At 39.2% G+C, this 19,316-nt stretch overlaps 1 protein-coding gene across 1 annotated transcript; it reads left to right on the top strand.

Annotated features, from left to right (window-relative positions):
* Window positions 1-682: 682 nt before the first annotated feature.
* Window positions 683-17,029, top strand: PHAX (phosphorylated adaptor for RNA export). Its single transcript, XM_069776734.1, has 5 exons — window positions 683-871; window positions 2,841-3,460; window positions 6,286-6,406; window positions 8,171-8,254; window positions 9,829-17,029. Exons 1-5 carry the CDS (start codon window positions 767-769, stop codon window positions 10,096-10,098), a joined length of 1,200 nt encoding a protein of 399 aa, XP_069632835.1. The 5' UTR covers window positions 683-766; the 3' UTR covers window positions 10,099-17,029.
* Window positions 17,030-19,316: the final 2,287 nt, after the last annotated feature.

Below are 19,316 nucleotides of genomic sequence, written 5' to 3'. Positions count from 1 at the left end.
TGTTATGGATCTACAGATGCACCCTCAGAGAGTGACATTCTAGCTTTGCAGTGCACAAATGATAGCTTGAGTCATACGTAAATTAACACATAAGACTACACAGCCAATTTAGGTTGGAACGGACCCTGGAAGGTCGCTTAGTCCCTGATGACTAGCAGGAAACAGACATGTTTCTCCAGGCTTCTGGGGCGTTTTGAGTGACACTATGTAAGTAGGAAGTTCTTTTCTTCCAGTGTTTGTTAAGAAATACCTCAAGAATCTGCTGTAGAGATCACAGGGGGCCATCTTACTAACTCGCTCATACAACAGCTTGATGTTGGTTTTGCCCCTTGCATTGAGGAGCCGCACGCTGCTGTCAACGCCCAGGGCACTGCAGGGTCCCACAGCTGCTGAGGCGATGCATACGCACGGCCTGGCCGGCCGCCCCGGGCATGCGGTGAAGCTAAGCGGGATGGATTTTCATCTAAACTTATTTCTTTGTGCAGCACCGGCCATTTCCACAACTGCAGCGACAAGACAACGCGCCGGGACAGCAGCACGAAACACTTCCGGGAGAGTACAACAAGAACAAGATGGCGGCGGCGGCCCCCCCCCCCTTCCCGCCTCCTTCCCGCCCGCTTCCCGCCCGGTCGCCGGCGTTCCCGACACGCACCGCGCTCTCCATCACAGCCGCCCGCTCTCCCTATTGGTGAGAGGCGGTCTCCGCGCGCCGCGGCTGCGCCCGCCTCTGGTGCCCGCTCAGGAGTCGCCGCGCTCCGGCGGCGCGATGGCGCTGGAGGCGCGGAGGATGGAGGGCGACGTGGAGGACGGCGAGCTCTCCGACTCGGACTCCGACATGCCCGGCGCCGGCTCTCCCGGGGACCCGCAGCAGGTGAGGAAGGGGACGGGCAGGCGGCGAGGCCCGGGCTTCAGCCGGAGCCGCGCCACCCCTGGCGGCGGGCCGCGGAAGGCCCAGCCGGGAGAGGGCCGCAGGGGCCCTGCCGGCGCCGCCGGCCGTGGTGGCCCGCGCCCGGCTAGCGAGCGGGAGGCGCCGGACGGGCCCGCTGGGGAGCGGGGAGGGCAGAGCCGGGGCGGCGGTACGGCCCGGACGGCTGGGCCAGGGGGCCTTTCCCCCGGAGTGACTGCTTACCCCGTACCCGGGGCCCGGGAACCGGCTTGTTCCTCCGGTGCCCGTTCATTTGGGAAAACCGCATGCGTCGCGGGGCGGGGGGGGGCTTTTGTTGTTGCTGGGCAGTGGGTTTGGTGAGCAAAGGAGAGTGCTCACCGGTACCGCTGGTCGCTTCAGGAACAATGCAAACGAGCGGTTGTAAAAACATATGAAAGTAATGAGTGGCGATTACTGCTTTCACTTGACGTTGCAACTCCTTTGCATCCGTGAATTGCTGAAGAGATGTAATTTTTTTTCCCGGTGTCTCATACTGTTTTCACGTTAGAGTGTGTTATGAAGTTTACAAGGAATTTATGGTGGTGTGCAGGCAGGAAGAAATTTCAAAATAAGATAAATCAGCGTATGACACTGTATGTGTAAGGATTTGGGGGGGGGGGTTAGTTATTTTGATTATTTGCAATATAGTTCTGGGATGTGTAACAAAATAAATTATTACAGATGGGGGGGAGTTAATTTATGGAGTTGTTAGTGTTTTGCATTATAGAATACCTTTTAAATTAAAGGTTTGTACTTCATAACATGATAAAATAAGTCAAAGACTTCTGTTTTGTGTTTGCTAATAGAAGGAAGAAGAAACGGTGCCGTAATGTTAGTGAAAGCAGCAAGCTTAAAGAAAGAATTTTTATTTCGCCTGAAACTGAAGGAAGAGGTCTTATTTTTAAAGATCACGGGATATAACTTTATGATAGTAAATTAGTTAGGGAAAAACTGGATTTATGAGTAAGGAAAATGCTTAGTGCAGGTTAGCACAGACAGCATGGCCAAAAGTTTCCAGTAATAGAGAATAAGAATTCTGGATTATGTTACCCATGGTGCTTTTGCAGGTTATGCAGTTTTGAGCAGGTTTGGCTTTAGTATTTTAGTTTATCTGTCAGGTGTATGGGGAAACAGCATTTCTTGAATATTTTTATAGCAGTGGGATTTTTTTGTGCAAAGTATGTTGAAACCTTTAGGGGTTTTGTCCTAATTAATAAGAAACCATAATGAGTCTGGCATGTCTTGTTGGTTTAAAGGAAGAAAACTCCAGTTCTTCTGAAAGGTACTACTGCCCCCAGCTGGTCATGTGTTCTCCTGATTGAGCCAGAATCACAATACAGTATTAGCTTTTCAAAGTCTGAGCAGTATCCAAGTTTTGTGGGTTTGGGTTTGGGTTTTTTGGTCAATTTTTCATCTCGAGCATCTGGGAAAGCTATTGTGGTCGCATATCACTAGTCTTGACCCCTTTCAGACTCTGTAGAGAAATACTGATTTCTGTGCTGTTAAAAAAACTTCTGGTAAGTTGTCATGGTGGTGGTTTGTTTTTTGGGTTTTTTTTTTTGGTCTTTCATAGAACTGCTATGCATGTTGTGTCTTTTTCCAATCTGGGAATTTTAATAGCTTTTCCAGTCTTGTAATAATTTTAATTTCATTCAAGAAAGATTACATTAAATAGATTGGCAACTCCGGAAATGTGTTATCTATAGCAGCCATACTCTCTTTCATACACAAACATTCAAAATACAGAAGTTTCATAGGATGCTTCTGTCAACTGTAGTCCAAAAGATGCTCGTAGAGGACTGCCCAAACAGTCATGAGTCAGAATTAAGTTCACTAGCTAACCAAATCTTTGGTGTGACTTGATAGCTCTTTTAATTTACAGTTAAATTAATGGACGTTTACTTTTTCATTTCAGAAATCACTTGTTGGCAATGATTCAGGTAGACCGTTCCAGAGCAGCATTTCATCATGTGCACCAAGTGTTCCTTATCGGACAACCAAAAGTGTGGATTCAAGTGATGAAAGCTTTTCTGAATCTGATGATGACAGCTGTCTGTGGAAACGAAAACGACAGAAATGTTTCAACTTTCCTCCTGCTAAATCCGAGCCTTTTCAGCTTAGCCAGAGCCACCAGAAACAAACCGCTCTAGGTGGCAAGAAGGTCAACAACATTTGGGGTGTGGTGCTCCAGGAGCAGAATCAGGATGCGGTGGCTACTGAACTTGGGATTCTAGGCATGGATGGTAGTATTGACAGAAGCAGGCAGTCTGAGACTTACAATTATTTATTGGCTAAAAAGCTGATGAAGGAAGCTCAGCAAAAGGAGGCAGAGACTTTAGATAAAGAACTGGATGAATACATGCATGATGACAAGAAAACATTGCCAGCAGAAGATGACAATGGGCAAGGCTTTCCCAAGCGGAAGAGGCCTGTAAAAGATAGACTGGGTGAAAGACAAGAAATGAAATATAAAGGAAGGTATGAGATAACAGAAGAAGATTCAGAGGAAAAAGTGGCAGATGAAATTGCTTATCGGTGAGTTTAATAACAGTATATCTTCACTTCCTTAAGTATTGGTAAGCTGTTGATGGAAAAGAAGAGGCGAGGGAAAAGCTTTCTTACTGCTAAATATGTAAGATGTCATACCACATTACAAAAAGCATGTGTGTATTTCCAAAATCCTGGGATTAAAATGCAGCATTATGTATGGCTGGTATCTTGTAGCAGCATCCAGTAATACTGTCTAATTTTTTAAATTTTTTTTTTCCAAAAGATCCATCAAAATGTTTTGTTATTTGATGTCGACGCGGAAGTCACGGACACTGCACACAATCAATGTGATTAAAGCAGATGCCAATTTATTGCCCAAATAGCTTGGTTTATATAAGTATTTTAGTTCCTGCTCATGCGTAAGCCATCTGATGATTGGTTAACATGTGCTGTCCACGTGCCTAAAACAATAATTTGATAGGATAAGGCCTTCTGATCATGCGAATGGTTCCCCCCACCTGTAACTTGTCTTGTGTCCTGCTTTCAGTCACGTAGGCCCAACTTTGTTCAGCATTTTGTGCTTATTTCATCAAACTTCTGTAGCAACAGTTAGCCTTGTTCTACTTTTTGTGCTCGCTTCATCAAATTTGTAGCAACAGTTAATCTTCGCCACATCCTTGAGGCCTGCTGCCTGCAGAGGCCTCTGGCTCACAGAATAATCAGTTCCATTGTGCCTGGATTGTTCACTATATGTCCATTGTTTTCTAAATATCCCACAATTTGAGAACAATGGCAAGGAAAAATATTGTTTCTCATGATACAGATTTAGTAGTGGCTTTTTTAGGAAATAGTTCGCAGACAGATTTGTTTCCTTAACCAAGTTGCTGCACAGTTGCCTTTGAGCTAGTACTGGCAGCACTGGACTGATGGTGTAAGGGAGGGCACAACTGCAGTCATTCTCACTTAGATTGACTTAAATTGCCACAGTCATTTTTCAATAGTGCGAGTGAAGAAAATGATGTGAAACAGAGAACAAGAGTTAAAAGATTTAATGATGGTGAGCTTGATGTTTAAATAAAACCTGGGTTTATTGATCATTGTTGGTTTCTTATGTGTGATACTTAGTATTGGCAGATGTTGGCAATAATTAGACAATTATTAATGCTGTTATCAGTTCTTGGTAGCTTCTTACTTATGAATTTGAAAACTTTGAGCATGTCTCTTGTAATAAACTTTACTTTGTTATATTGAGCTTCATCCAAATAGGGCAAAAGCCTCTTTTTTCTGATTGTTTATAGTAGTAGTGGTGCTGAACTGCACCAGTAGGATTGAGGTTATACACATCACAGCACTGTTGTTCGATCTGTGCTGTGCCATCAGTGCCTGGATTCATAACATTTTGTTGTGCTGGCCCACACAGTGAACTGAAATCAAAGAGTTTTTCTGACCATCTTGTGCCATTTTTTGCCCTTTACCTCACTCAGTTCATGGTGCAGTGCACAGCTGCTTGTTAAAGCATGCATACAGGAGGATTGTGCAGGGCCAGAATGAACACTGGGTGGGGATTTGACTGTTTAAGCTGCCACAGCTAGTAACAGAAGGTCTATTTAACCAGCTCTCTAAGGAATGCTGGTAATCTTGAAGGTCTCTGCATCTTTGAGAAACATTTCATTCTCTTCCAAAAATTCACAATTTAGAACTCAATCCTATAAATATTTTAAGAAAGCATTTGCCTTCTGGTGCTTTATCATTCATTGAACTCAGTGAGGTTAAACACAAAGTATAAAGTTAAGCAGGTTTGGTAATCCTTTTCTTGATTAGGACAATCGTCACTAAAATGTGAGTTTTAACATTTAATTTCAGGTAACTTCAGTCATACAACTGAAGCAGCTGAAGCTAGCCTGGTTGTTCTAAACACTTGTTCACATCTGTGGTCAAACACCTATTATGCAGTCATTGTAACAAATGCAACTTTATAGCACAGTAATGTCACTTGAAGCAATTGGGCTAGACAGCAATTTTCAAGAAATTTTGGTAATGATGGTGGTCTGCTGATCTGAAAAGTGTAAAACTACTGAGGTGTAGTGCTTGGGACTGTGCTTAATGAGAAGCTTTGACATTAAAAAACGAGAATTTAGCATATGAACTCTTGGTCTGGACAGGTGGTATTGATTTGGGGGCTTACGATGTGGGAGTACATACTTTGGCACAGCGAATTGATACTGTATAAGCCTCTCCCTTCATGCAGACTGACAATGAAAATTTCTGTATGAGGACATTGTTGCTAACAAAAGAAAACAATTTAACTCAGGAATATTGCAAATTTTTTTCTTGTTTGCATTTTATAGGTTATCATAGATTAGTCAACAGACTGATTTCATTTTTATTATGTAGGTTTGTCTGAATGACACATGGTACAGGGGAACTTTTAAACTTACTATTGTCTCTGGTTAATGGCTGATTTAACTGTAAAAGGTGCTGTAATTTTAACTGTTAAATGCACAGCAGAGTTTTATACTTTAATTTCAGAGATTTATACAGGCCTTTGCAGTTTCTTATTTGGTTTAGTCTTCTACACACCAACAGAAGAAAAATAATTACTCAATGCATTTTCATTGAAACAAATTTTAAAAACGCAAGCTTCAGAAAAAAACTAGCCCTCAGAAGCTGAGTGTTTTGAAATCTGATTCAAGAAGCCATTGAAACATGTTTAAATGTATGGACTCTTTAATTTTAGCACAGTTTTATGTCCCACAGAATGAATTATTCATTATGGAAGTTCCATGGTCAAGAAATTATACTGACAAAATTATTTACTCAAGAAATTATACTGACAATAAATGTGCTTTTTTTTTTTCCCCTCCTCCCAGGCTTTGTGAGCCAAAGAAGGATTTAATTGCCCGAGTAGTGAAAATAATTGGGAAGAGAAAAGCTATCGAACTGCTTATGGAAACAGCTGAAGTGGAACAAAATGGTGGACTGTTCATAGTGGTAAGGAAAATGTGACATTGTGGGTTTGCAGGGGCGGGGGGGGGGCACACACAACTTTTTACTTGTAGAATATTTATGTAGTACTATTGCACAGCTTTCATGTTGGACAGGTTCTCTCAGAGTTTCATGGCCTTCCAGCTTGCATAATAAATACTAATGTAACCTTCCAGCAGGATGAGTAAACAATGAGATGAATGAACTTGGAAATTGCTCAACTTTTTGTACTGAGATTAGTATCTGATTTGCAGTGATAACATCTTATCTGTTACTTTGCCTCCGTTGGGATCTTTCCCTGGCAGACTTAAGAGTGAAGGATTCTGAAGCTTATAATGTTAGGATCCAGGTGAAGTCCTGGCATGTTGCTTCAGTAAGTCAGGCGGATGTTTGACAGCACTGACCTATCTACCGGGTTAATCAGCATGCCATCAGAGATCAACATTCTCAGTAGTGAGCATTTCTAATGTCACATTTGAAGAGTTAACTTTCAAAAGGGAATCTGTTAGCTTTATTAGAGAACCATTGGCTTGTGTATCAGTAGAGCAAAACTGAGTACTGATTTCTGTTACAAATCGTGGTAAAAATCCTATACTTGATGGTTAGGTTATCAGTTTCTTGGTATGTTTTTGTTTCTATTAAATAATGAGCCTCAGTGCAAAAGTTCAGAAGGGAAGAAAGCGGGAGGGAACTGGTAAGTACTTTCAGGAATTTGTTTATAATTTACATCTTTTAAGTTCCATCACTGGAAGTAGAGAGGAGAGAAAAGAAACGAACGAACAACCCAGAACAAAAAAAATACCACCACCACCACCCCCACTGCCAAAAGGACACAGCTCCTGGTGGCACAGGTTCCTTTGGCTGCAGATCAGAGTACGGTATTTGAGAGGCAGATCATACTGTTTTTCCTGGGATTTTGTGCTGATAGGATGATGGAAGTATGTGGTGTCTGCTATTTCAAGAACATACTTAAAAATTGACCTTCTCTGTTCTTAGAACTTTTCTATTGTATTTTACTTTGTTATTTAGTAGAAAAGTATCACATTTAATACAATGCCAGAGCACTGGAGTAACAGTTCAACTTCATGTGCTATGAATGGTAATTGAATAATAATATGATAATTAGTGCTTCTAATTTACAGAGGTTTCAAAGCCGAGTCCATTCATGATTCAGCATGGCACATTGCACTGCTGCTGTTACGCTGAAAACTGTTGAAGCATGGAAATAATATGTTGTGGGGAGAAACTTTAAAGTACATGTTGTGTTTCATATGCCTTAGGCAGAAATGCAAAATCCTGCAGATACGCACATAGGTTGTAGAATTTCTGAGCAAAAACTGAGACCTACATAATTTTATGGAGTTAATTTTTGACATTTTACTGGACTTATGTCTTTGGGATGTTCTGAATATTTAACCTAGTATATACATTATTGCCGATAGTTGTGAGAGTAGGTAGAATAGTATTTGCATTTTGTTTCTTCTCTACCAAAATCAGATTTAGTATGTAGTTGAACAGTTTGGTATTATGTTCTAAAGCAAATTTTTTCTACCTTCATAGTTTACCTGTCCAAATGTAGCAAGCTGGTTGTTGACCTCATGACTGGTTCAATCACAAATAAAACATAGCCAGGGTTGTTTTTATGTAATACCTAACACAGCAGAAATTTTTTTATTCTGTCTCACTACAAAGCATTGTCTTAGATGCTATTTTTATGTCAACACTTATGTATTAAGCTTGTTATTACTAATTTGCTCTTTCCCTATTAAGAATGGCACTAGGAGAAGAACACCAGGGGGCGTTTATTTAAACCTGCTGAAGAACACACCTAGCATTAAAGAAGAACAAATCAAGGTAAACTTGTCAAGAGTGCAAATGGTTGTCCAAAGTAAATTTTGGGGGTTTTCTACTAGAAATCTTATGACTGAATCTCTCTCATAACTTCTAGTTCACATTCAAAATACAAGAAGAAAAAAACAACAACAAAAAAATTAATTGCCATTCACACTGTGCAGAGAGGACACCTTTTATGTACTGCCAGTCACAAAAACCTGTTGAGGATGATGAGACTGTAGAGTCTGAAGAAATAAACATTGGATTTTCCTTAATTTGTATATACCTTACAGCAATGTTATCTGCAGTTGAATGGTGGTCTCTTAATAGAATATTTTTGTTCTATACAGCTCCAGCTGTAGCACCAGGCAGTGTTTCCCATTAAGTCAGATACTGGTCTGAACCTAGTCTGAATTGCTCCCTGGCCTCACCTGTGGTGCTCACCAAGTCAGTTTTGTCAGCTTGTAAATATTACCGCCTTTCCTTTTAGGGAGTGAAATAGACTGAGATGGTATTTTCTTCATTCAGTTGAAACAACTTGAGTTTTTTCATGGTGTTTGCCACTTTAATAAAGTTGTTACTAAAAGAGTGACTCATTTATTTTGCATGTAGGTGGCCACAGCTCACTCTGTAAATCATCCTAGCATCGTGTACTGGGAACTGAGAAACAAATCAACATAAACTGTGATTGTCTGTTTTATGTTTAAAAAAAACAAAACCAAAAAACAGCCGCTGATAGCTTACAGTGGTCACAAAAAGTTGCAAGTTTGATCACTTTACCCCATTACAAAAAAAAATAATTTGCCTTTCTACCCCTCTTGCATGCCCTTGTAACTGTGTGTCTCAGGTGCTTAATGAGGTACCAGTTTTCACTCAGTGAACTTGATTGATGGTAAGAGACATCATTTGTCATACAAACCTGTGGGAAAAGTATGTATAATCCTGTCATCATATATAACTCTCGCAGATTTGCATATCCTTAGCACTTGACTGGCAGCTTTTGGGGAGAAAAAAAGCATTAATGTTTTCTGTATGTGTTTTATGTTTTTTAAAAAATAAGGGAGAGAAAGGCATGTAGTAGCATTTAGCTCTGCCACATGATATTCTACCCCTTGAAATATGGAGGAAACTTGTACAGTCGTATTTTGCCATAGAGAAGATGTTAATAGGGCTCACAAATGTTTGACAGTGAAGATCATGAGACCTGGACTCAAATTTCAATTGTGGAGGAAAAGTTTTCTGAAGTTGTCATAGAACCTTTGGTTGTATTTTCTCTACAGGTCCCTCTATGGCAGCATGGCCCTGTGGTCTATCACCCATTCCTTCCAGTTTTGTATCATCAGCAAACTTGAATTGAAAACTTAGTGATACATACTTACATACAGTTTGAGATAGCTGAGAAATTATGTAATAAAATTATTAATGGGGCATTTTCCTTAAGTGCAATCTGTCCTCTTACTATCAATAATGTCTATATTAGTTAAATATTATTGAACGATATTTGTAATAAAAAAATTTTTTTTTACTTCTTTATATTTTCTTTAGGAAACACTAGTAAAATGAATATGCCAAACTTTTTTTTGTTTTCTTTCAAGGAAATATTCTATCTGGAAAACCAAAAAGAGTATGAAAACAAAAAAGCAGCTAAAAAGAGGAGAATACAAGTTCTAGGGAAGAAGATGAAAAAAGCCATTAAAGGGCTTAACCTGCAAGAATATGATGATGCATCTCGTGAGACTTTTGCTAGCGACACAAATGAGGCTCTGGCTTCCCTGGATGATCTACAGGAGGGTCATCATGAAGCAAAGATGGAACCTGAAGATGTTATTGAAATTGATAACACTCATGATTTGGAGATCTTCTAGTTACTAATGTTCTTGATAACAAAGTCACTGTAAAACATATTAAATAAGCCTTTCTTATAGTCCCATGGCTTCTTGTTTTCATAAGCAGCAGAAACAGGAAGTATTTCATGCTGAAGAACATGACATAATTCTTAGCTAAAAACAGCATGAAAGATGTTAATTGTCCTATTACTTGTTTGCTGAGTCCTCCAAAGCTGTTAAGATTTTTCTAGGTAACAGCTCTGCATCACCAAGTTCCTTAGGAACTTCTTTTAGCCACATGTTAGGTTTAGGAATTAAGGCTATGTTTTAACCAAATACTTCATATTTAATTTGCTGAAACTAACATAATCATCAAATGAGCAATGCTTCTCATTACAGTTGAACAGAAAAACAGTATAAAGTTAGTCTTGAAATAATGGATCGTGTGTTCTTAATATGGCAGTGTGTTGACAAGAATAGCAGTGTTTATAGGATTAAGACCTGTAAAAACAGATTGGTTTTTGGAATAATTTTAATAGTCAATGACCTTTGAATAACAATCTTGTAAATAAGCACTGTCAAGCAATGTATGTTTTAAATTTCTGCAGCAGTTTAATCCTTCGTATTATAATAGTAGCTTGGGCTTCTTACCTGTTCTGTCTATACTTTTTCCATGATTAGATACACACATAACTTACACAATCTTTTTGTTTGAAAACAAATACAACTGAATGCTTTCTAAGTAGTGAGATTTTAGTAATCTGTGTTCCCCTCAAGGGTCTGTAGACTCTACATGCAAGTATAAACCCTTTACCTTGCAGTTCTTGCTTCCATGCTTCTTATGTGTGCATTAGGACAAAGTAACATGCAGCTTGCAGAAGTTCTGAAGTTTTTCTATGCTGACTCTTAAAAAAACAATTGTATGCAAAAGATGATTTTTTTTACTTGATGCAGAAGACTGTTGTGTAGTTTTTAAGTTCAACTGAAGACAACTTTTATGTTGAATGTTGTTTTTAATATAACTGAAGAACATGTGTGACACTGATATTTATGATGTCTAAAATACGTGTCACTAATAAGTTTTGTTTTCTGTGACTAGACTCTTGTTTTCCAGTATAATATATTTCTGAAATATTAATGAATGAATTCACTTTCAAACCCAACAGCAAACTTCCGCACGTAAATTTTGTTCACCTGGAGTCCTTGGATTTCAGAAGCAAAGCATATCACTAAAACACATTAATAAATTTATAACATTGAACAATTCAGTACTGTCAAAAGCTGGTATTTAAAGGACTACAATATTTGAAGGAAGAGTTCTTAAACCCATAGCACATTCTATTATATGTTTTACTAAATTTAATTAGAGTTTTGACTTTGCATTTTTCTGTTCGTGTGCCAGAGCTCCCTATTTTTAAGAAGTTACTCATCAGATGTGAAGCACGCCTTTTCAGGTAGTAGTTCCTCTTACTGAAATAACAAAAGGTTTTGATTTGTTCATTAACTTTCCTAACAAACCTGTGATGATCAGAGTACTAAAGTGATAATTCGTGTAAGTGGAACAGAATTTTGTGCTATTTAATTAGTTTGGGACTGTACCATTTGATCCTAGTTTGCAGAACTGCTTGGGAATGTCTAAACAATTTTCTGGATAGAATCAGCAAATTTTAATGGTAGTTTTAATTTTTTCGTTGTGATGTAATTTGCATCTGATGACCACTGTGTATTTTTTAAATCTTGGTATTTTTAATGTTGGATTTCCCAGGTAAGGGGTACTGAAGCAATGTGTAAAGTCTCCTCTTTAACAAAAGGAAGATGAAACAGACTGCCTGTTCCTTCCTTCCCATGTCTGACTAACTGGCCTTTGCTTATCTTCTGTGTTTTTCTCTCTTTTCCATTTTCTTTGGAACAGAGTCCTTTCAAAGGGAAGCTTGTTCAAAACGGTGAGCAACTAGTCTTCATTCCTATTACAGCAGCGATTTCTTCTTCTTTACCTTTGGCATCAAGAAGGTTGCATTAAGCAGCACCAGTTTTTGTGTAGCACTGTAGTGGCTGCAGTCGACCTTTGGTTTATTGGTGGAGTCGCGGGGCTGATCCTCCCCTCTCTGCAGCCTGGCACAGACCCCTGCCCTCTTCTGTCGGATATGTCTGTTTGTGCTGGTGTGTGGTGGTGGTGGCCCAGCAGTGGCCACATCGTGAGTCTGTGTGTGACAGTCTGTGTCAGCAAGCCTTGGATTGAGCATGGGCAGTGCTGGAGCTGAGGAGCCCAGGGCTTTGGAGTCTGGTGCTGCAGCCACCACAGTTTCCAAAGGGACTGATGCAGTTGTACAAGGGTGAGAAAGAACAGGCTGTGACGTTCCTTTGTATTGCTATAGATCTGTCTTTTCTCCATATGTGACAGGTTGCTGGAAGGTGTTGAGAGGGATGCAGTGGTGGTCATTTCCATCTTCCTCATCAAAGAGCTTTTCATTCCTCCCTCTGTATTTTCTTCCCCCCCAAACTACTGCAAAAGTAGGAAGCATAGGTAAGGGTAGAGGTTTCCTCTCTTAACTCCCACATAATCAACTTGTTTAGTCTATCCTGAGCTGATACTTGCAGAGATAGCAGCTCTTCTGTGCTAGTTAGTGGACTGTGGCCTGCCTGAACTGGATTGTGTGGGCTGTGTTTTGTCTAGGAACAGACACACCTGGCTGTTGAGAGTTTTAGTAGCTGATGTTTTACAGATAAAAATGCAAATGTAAGAGTTGGGGTTTGTGTTCTTAAGGTTCTCTGATCAGCAGATGTGATTGAGGCATTACGTTTACTGCAAATGTAGACTGCATACTGCCAGGACAAATCTCCCCCTCCATCCCTTAAGCTATAGCAGGGTAATAAGCCATCTCTGTCTTGCCTGAAGCAGACAGTGAAGATGAGGGAAATGTGCTCTGGTTTGAAAACACAAGGCTTGTTTGTAACCAAAGACATTTTTCTTCTTTGTATCCCAAATTCAAATAAGAAAACAATACTTTTTGATATCACAGGAAAAAAATTATTAATGATTTGGTTTTATAGTGGATCATGAAATCATCACTTTAAGTATAATTATAGTATTCCAGGTTCTTCTTCCCCTTCCAAGTAGATGATCTCATTAAAATGTTTTTATGTCCTCTAAGCTTATTAACTGCTACTTGCCCACATTCTCAAGCAAGCATGGAATGACCTAGTACTTACTGTGATGCTTTGAAAAGAAGATATGAAGAATAATTTGATTTTAAAGGTAGTGGTAGTGAGATCAGAAAGTGGTTTTGTACTGTATGCAGCTTAATAGTTGTCCCATATTCCCAAGGTCCTGCTGGGTGTCTGGAGCAACTTGTATTGAATCCAGTTCCAAACGTCAAGCCAGACAGCAATGCTTTGCTATTCTCTTTGTACCATCTTCATAATGGTAGCAGGACATTTTATCCTGAACCTTATTACTGTCTAAAACATGTCTAAATCTTTTATTCTGTTTTTCTTTATTTTGCTCATAACTTAAAAAAAACCAAACCCAAACTTGTGACTGTGACTCCTTTGTTATGTTATGAGAAACACCTAGAGACAGATAGTTGGCACATGTGGGGTTATTCATTCTACAGATAGGTTTGTTAAGGATTGTATGGTTTCTGAAAGACCTACGAGGAGCCAAAGAGGGAGAGGAGGGAGAAGACAGCAATAACGAGGTATAAAGGTGATGGGAAAAGTGAAGTAAAAAGATACGACTACGTTTATTATGACACTTGCTGTTACGGAGAAGTTGAATTCCTTGTATATTGTCAGAGTAAAGGTGTGGAGGGGTAGAGTAGGTAATAAAGGAAACTGAATTTTTCAAAAGCATTTTTTTTTCAATCTCAAAAACTTCCCTATGGTAACCCTCATTACTTTTCCCCCTTAACTTATGCCATCCTCTGCTGCTGCAGTTTTGACATGGAAGAGTCTGCCAGAGGCGTTTTTTTTAAAGCTCAGTTTATTTCAATTTATGGAGGAGAATTGTATTCATGGGTCCAGTGAATATGGCCTTGGTACCCCACTCCTGTGCCTAATTCTTACTGGTCAGCAGCAGGTCAAAGATACAAGTCTATTTCTGAACTACTGTGGTACTTAAGTGATTCTGGAAATATCCAGTCTTAGAGCCTTTTCCATCATAGTTTAAGGGATTCAAGAATGTGGCAGAGACAATGATTGCAGTTTCCTAGGACCACCTCTTAGATTCAGGAGGCAGCTGGAGAGCATGTTGCGCAGTGACAACCTTTGCAGCAGCTGTAACCTCTTGATGATTTAGACCTACTGCATCCTATCTCATTCATGACCTGTCAGGCCGTAGGAAGTTCTTGCAGAACAAAGCTTCACAAAATTTAGTAAGGACATATTTGAAGCGTTCTCATCTCCTTATCAGCAATACTGATAGATGCCACTTTTTCAGAGCTGGGGAAGGAGGAAGGAACACTCAATTGTGATAGATCTAATATGGCCTAGCCAAATACGTTTCTAGAATCACAAACATCCAGACCTAGATACTGACAAAAATGAAAAACATATATCTGAACTTGTAACAGGAGACTCTATACCCAAGTTACATATTCTAGCTACTGCCTTTTGGGTAACTTTGGGTTTTTTTGTTTTGTTTTGGCGGGGGGGGGGGGTTGCTTGAGCAGAGAGATTCATTTTTCAGTTATTTGAAAAGAAACGAAAAATCTTTCTTATCCTGAAAAATTTTCCCAAAAAGAATTTTTTTCCCCTTGAAAGGTCACTTTGTGAATCAGTATATCAGCGTTCCTGCTTGAAACATCCTTCCTTTGAAAGGTATTCTCATTTTTCCCCAGAAGTCACACTTTTTTAATTTGCCTCCTGAATTTTTCATTTGTTCTATCAGGTTTTTTTCAAATGATAGTACACCTATTTACAGTAATTACATTTGTTGTTTACTTTCTACTGATGAGTTTCGCACTGACAGCCTTCGACCACTGGAATGTCTTTATTAGGCATGCAGAAGTTCCTGAAATATATACTGGGGCTCTGGAAGACTGTTCCTGGGCACTAGGACAGGCTTTGCTGTGGAGAAGAAAGAAAATGCCTCCAAGAAAAAATAGATGCTTTGGGAAATGTTAATTGCTGATATCCTCATACATTCCCATGTTTCCAGATACTGGGCAACTATGATTACTCTTGCACGCAGAAAACTCATGACCTCCTTTTTCCTCTTATAAACAAGCTGGAGCAGTGTCGTATGTACTGTTTAAACAGCATGCAACATTGCACCAAACTCTTGTGGTGGACTATTTTGTGTACAGAGAAAAGTCAAAAAAACCTGTCTTAATATTGATCTGCTGTCCTTGATAAAGAATATGAGAACCCAAAATATTTTGGACTCAAGATTTTGGTGGAAAAGCAGAATGTCCATGTAGATGTACAGGAGATGGGTAGCAGCCCAACTGACATATCATTCTTTTTAAGTCCTGATGGCTTTCTTCTATTCCTCCTACGTCTCCTGGAAGTGACCCTATTCATTTTTCTTTTGTCCTTCTGGAGATATTATGACCCACCTTACCTTTTCTTTTTTTTTTTGTTTAACTTGTTTAAGCAGTTCTATTTCTCTGCGTAACTAATACATAAATAAAATACTCTTAACTCCTCTGTGGCAGGGATAAATTATTCCCAAGCCTACTACAGTGAACTAAGATTTTCTGAAGGAAGAATTTCTGATCTAAAGTCCCTGACACCTTTTAAAAGAAAATGAGACAAATGCAGAAGGATTCTTGCAGGCCATCAGGGAAAGTGTGCTGAAGATCTAAGTGAAGAATAAGCTGAAGTACATGAAGGTATAAAATAAATAAGCTCCACAAATTACTACAGTTGGTTCCAGCCATCCAAATGTTTTCCCTGTAGAGCTGTCAGCCCAAGCTAGATGCATATATCTAAGAAGAGGTGTCATTCAGTTTTGTCTTGTGATTCTCTTGCCAACTCCTCATTGTGTAAATACCAAATTGTCAAGCTGGATAGTGGCAAGTGGGAAATATAAAGAAAAAAAAAATCTTTAATTTTGAAAGGGTTTGATATTTTATAAGTTTTGCAGAAAGTGATTTTAATATCCTGGATACCTGTTGACTTTTGCCTTACGTGATACAAGTAAGTTTGTCTATTGTAATGTTTGTGTAGATACTTTATTATTGTCTTTTAAAACATGATATACTAAAGCTTTATTTTATGTCACTCTCTTGAAAAATATGTTTTATCCCAAGTTACTGTATCTTCTGTTTTGTAGCATACTAACTCTTAAATCCAATGAATAGAAGCTGGCTTCAAAGCTGTAGGTACTTATTAATTGCCATGAAATACAAAATACAAAATTGTCACGAAAACAAATGAGAAGGGCTTTGAAGAATTCTATATAATTACTATCTGTTTACTTTTGTGTACATAGAAATACTGATCTCCAAATACCAATTGTTATTTTTCCTCAAATGGTCTCAAATCCAGACAAGTTGCATTTATATTTACTTAGGAAAATATATAGACTATATGCAGCACCTTGTTGTTTCTCCCTGCAGAACTTCTGTCACAGTGGATAAAAATCTATGGTTGATACAATCTTCTCTTCTACAGAAGGCAATAAAAATGAGCTAATGCATCATTGCTATTAATGCTAAGTGAATCTATTTCCCTGCTCTGAAAATATGTAACATTCTCTTGTTCTTTTTTTATTTGGTTTTGATTTTTAATGCTAATACTTTGAGCTATTTTCTGTGAACTGCTTGATTTCTTACATTATCCACGTTTTCCCCAATGAAAGGCAATCAAGATTAGTTTCTATGCAAAAACATTACAGTACCTCTCAAAAGACTGATGCTTCAGTAAAGTAATTTGTTAATTTTAACAAAATCTTTGGAGGTAAATTGAACCTTTTATGTGATCGGGTTGTCATTTTGCAATAAATTATTGATTATATAGTGCTCTATTTTAATGTTTTCAGTTTGGGATGACTGTGTCTAAAGAAATCAGAATACATACATGTGGAAGGAGAATAGTAGTGTCACATTCCTTTTTTTTTTTAAGGATTACTTATAACTATTACTTTGTCAAAATACTTATAACTGGAAGTATGAGAATACTAAGTTCAGTTGTGTGAAATTTCCCGCAGAAATTGTCTGAAAGTGTGTGGTACCACAATTTAACATCTCAGTCACTTTTCTCTGAGGATTACAAAATGAAGATATTCATGGGTTCCTTTGATTTCTGATGCAGTTGCAGGCTTTTATGCTCCTAGTTAAGCCAAAAGAGTACAAAACAGATGAATACCTAAGCACTACAGCTGTAGAGCTGTAATCATCTTTGCACTTTTCAGAATGATTGAATGAAAAGAAGAGGGTGCCAGGCAAGCAGGATAAGAGAGGCCTTTAGGATTCCCTACCCTTTATAGTCAGGTAACTGAATAAATGATTTTTTTCTTGTGTTACTCTCCCTGCCCTGGCAGTCTACCTCCACTCTCAAGAATTTTCTGTGCTCCGCAGCTACCTCTGGCAGTATTAATGCCCCCATGAGTTTCCTGTAGAGAGTTAAAAAGCATGTACAGGACAAGCACCATGACAAGTAGCCTGGCCTCTCGGCAAACCATTTCTATCCTCCCTCCCTTTCTTCCTTGCTGCTGTAGTTTTTATAATTTTTTAGAGCAGCCCCCAGGCATGTGAATACACAGCAGAAAAATGATTTTGCATGTAGAAGGGAGACATGAGCCTGCTGCAATTTTCTCTGTAAAGCAACTACATAGAGAACAGAGGAGTGTGTATACAAGACAAGTTTTGAAGTAATTCTAACGCTGAATTCAAATTCATAATTATGTGAGTTCAACAGATGAGATTAAATCAGGCAAAAAAGGGATTGTTCCTGTAATTAATAAATCACTCAGCTGATATCTAAGAAATCATTGTCCCTGCCCAAGGAATTTCTAATAGTGAAATAAATAAGATACTCCAGAAAGCCCTTAAAAAAATGGCAAATAGAATACAATAGACTAGACTAGAATAGTTCCATTTGGAAGGGACTTACAATGACCATCTAGTCTGACTGCCTGGCCACTCCAGGGCTGACCCAAAGTTAAAGCCTGTTATCGAGCACATTGTCCAAATGCCTCTTTTTAAGGCACTGACAGGCATGGGGCATCGACCACCTCTCTAGGAAGCCTGTTCCAGCGTTTGACCACCCTCTCGGTAAAGAAATGCTTCCTAACGTCAAGTCTGAACCTCCCCTGATGAAGCTTTGAACCATTCCCATGCGTCCTGTCGCTGGATCCCAGGGAGAAGAGATCAGCAGCTCCCTCTCCACTTCCCCTCCCCAGGAAGCTGTAGAGAGCAATGAGGTCACCCCTCAGCCGCCTCCTCTCCCCACTAGACAAGCCCAGAGTCCTGAGCTGTTCCGCACAGGACATTCCTTCCAGCCCTTCCAAGGACCTTCACATCCTTCATAAACTGTGGGGCCCAGAACTGGATACAGAACGGCACACACTAAGTACTCCGCTGGCCTTTGTGGAGCTTTTGGGAGCTGCCAGTTCTGTCTAGGGAATCTTAAGCCTTCGAGCTGTGAACGGGAACTCATACTATTGCTAAACTATCTCTAAAATTACTTGATATGAAGAATATATTTGAAATATTTTATTTTTATGAGGAAATCAGTTTAAATGTGCAAAGGCAGAAATTCTTCCTTCAAGATGTAATTACATGCAATTTCAACACGGCGACATATTCACCGTGCTGCAGAAGCTCATAAAAATGACTTAAATATATGCATGTGCCTTGACCTTTCAGATCAATATAAAGTGATTAGTTGTTAACAGTTCAACACACTAAACGACAGTTTACTAGAGAGTATGTGCAAGTGTCCTGAGAAGGACGTTCATTGCTGTGTATGTACCAGGTCGTACTGCAGCAAACAAGGCTGCACTACTGCTTTCATTTATTTTTCAGGTTTTGATCTTGCACTCAGCAGAAAAGAGAGAAAACATTTGCAGTGAAACAAAATTAGATTAATAAACAATGGTTTACTACTATGCTTTCTCTTCTTGTTCAGAAGAATTTTAGAATTAAAAATGTTGTTGAGGCTGTTTGAGAAGGCTGGTTTCAGAAAAAGTTGGGTTTGTTGATTTTTTTTTCCATAACCTGGTGATAAACCCTCCTTATCTGCGGAGTTGTGTTGGGAGGAGTAATTTTCTTTGAAAGATTTCACTGCTTCTGGGGGGAGGGGAATTGGAC

The sequence above is a fragment of the Haliaeetus albicilla genome, chromosome Z (assembly GCF_947461875.1).
Source record: "Haliaeetus albicilla chromosome Z, bHalAlb1.1, whole genome shotgun sequence".
NCBI lineage: Eukaryota > Metazoa > Chordata > Aves > Accipitriformes > Accipitridae > Haliaeetus > Haliaeetus albicilla.
This window is presented reverse-complemented; position numbering and strand designations above follow the sequence as displayed.

Coding starts and splice junctions, on each gene's coding strand:
- PHAX (XM_069776734.1), top strand. CDS start 767: ATGGCGCTGGAGGCGCGGAGGATGGAGGGCGACGTGGAGGACGGCGAG. Junction 6,407..8,170: donor ATGGTGGACTGTTCATAGTG/GTAAGGAAAATG, acceptor TTCCCTATTAAG/AATGGCACTAGGAGAAGAAC. Junction 8,255..9,828: donor TTAAAGAAGAACAAATCAAG/GTAAACTTGTCA, acceptor TTTTCTTTCAAG/GAAATATTCTATCTGGAAAA.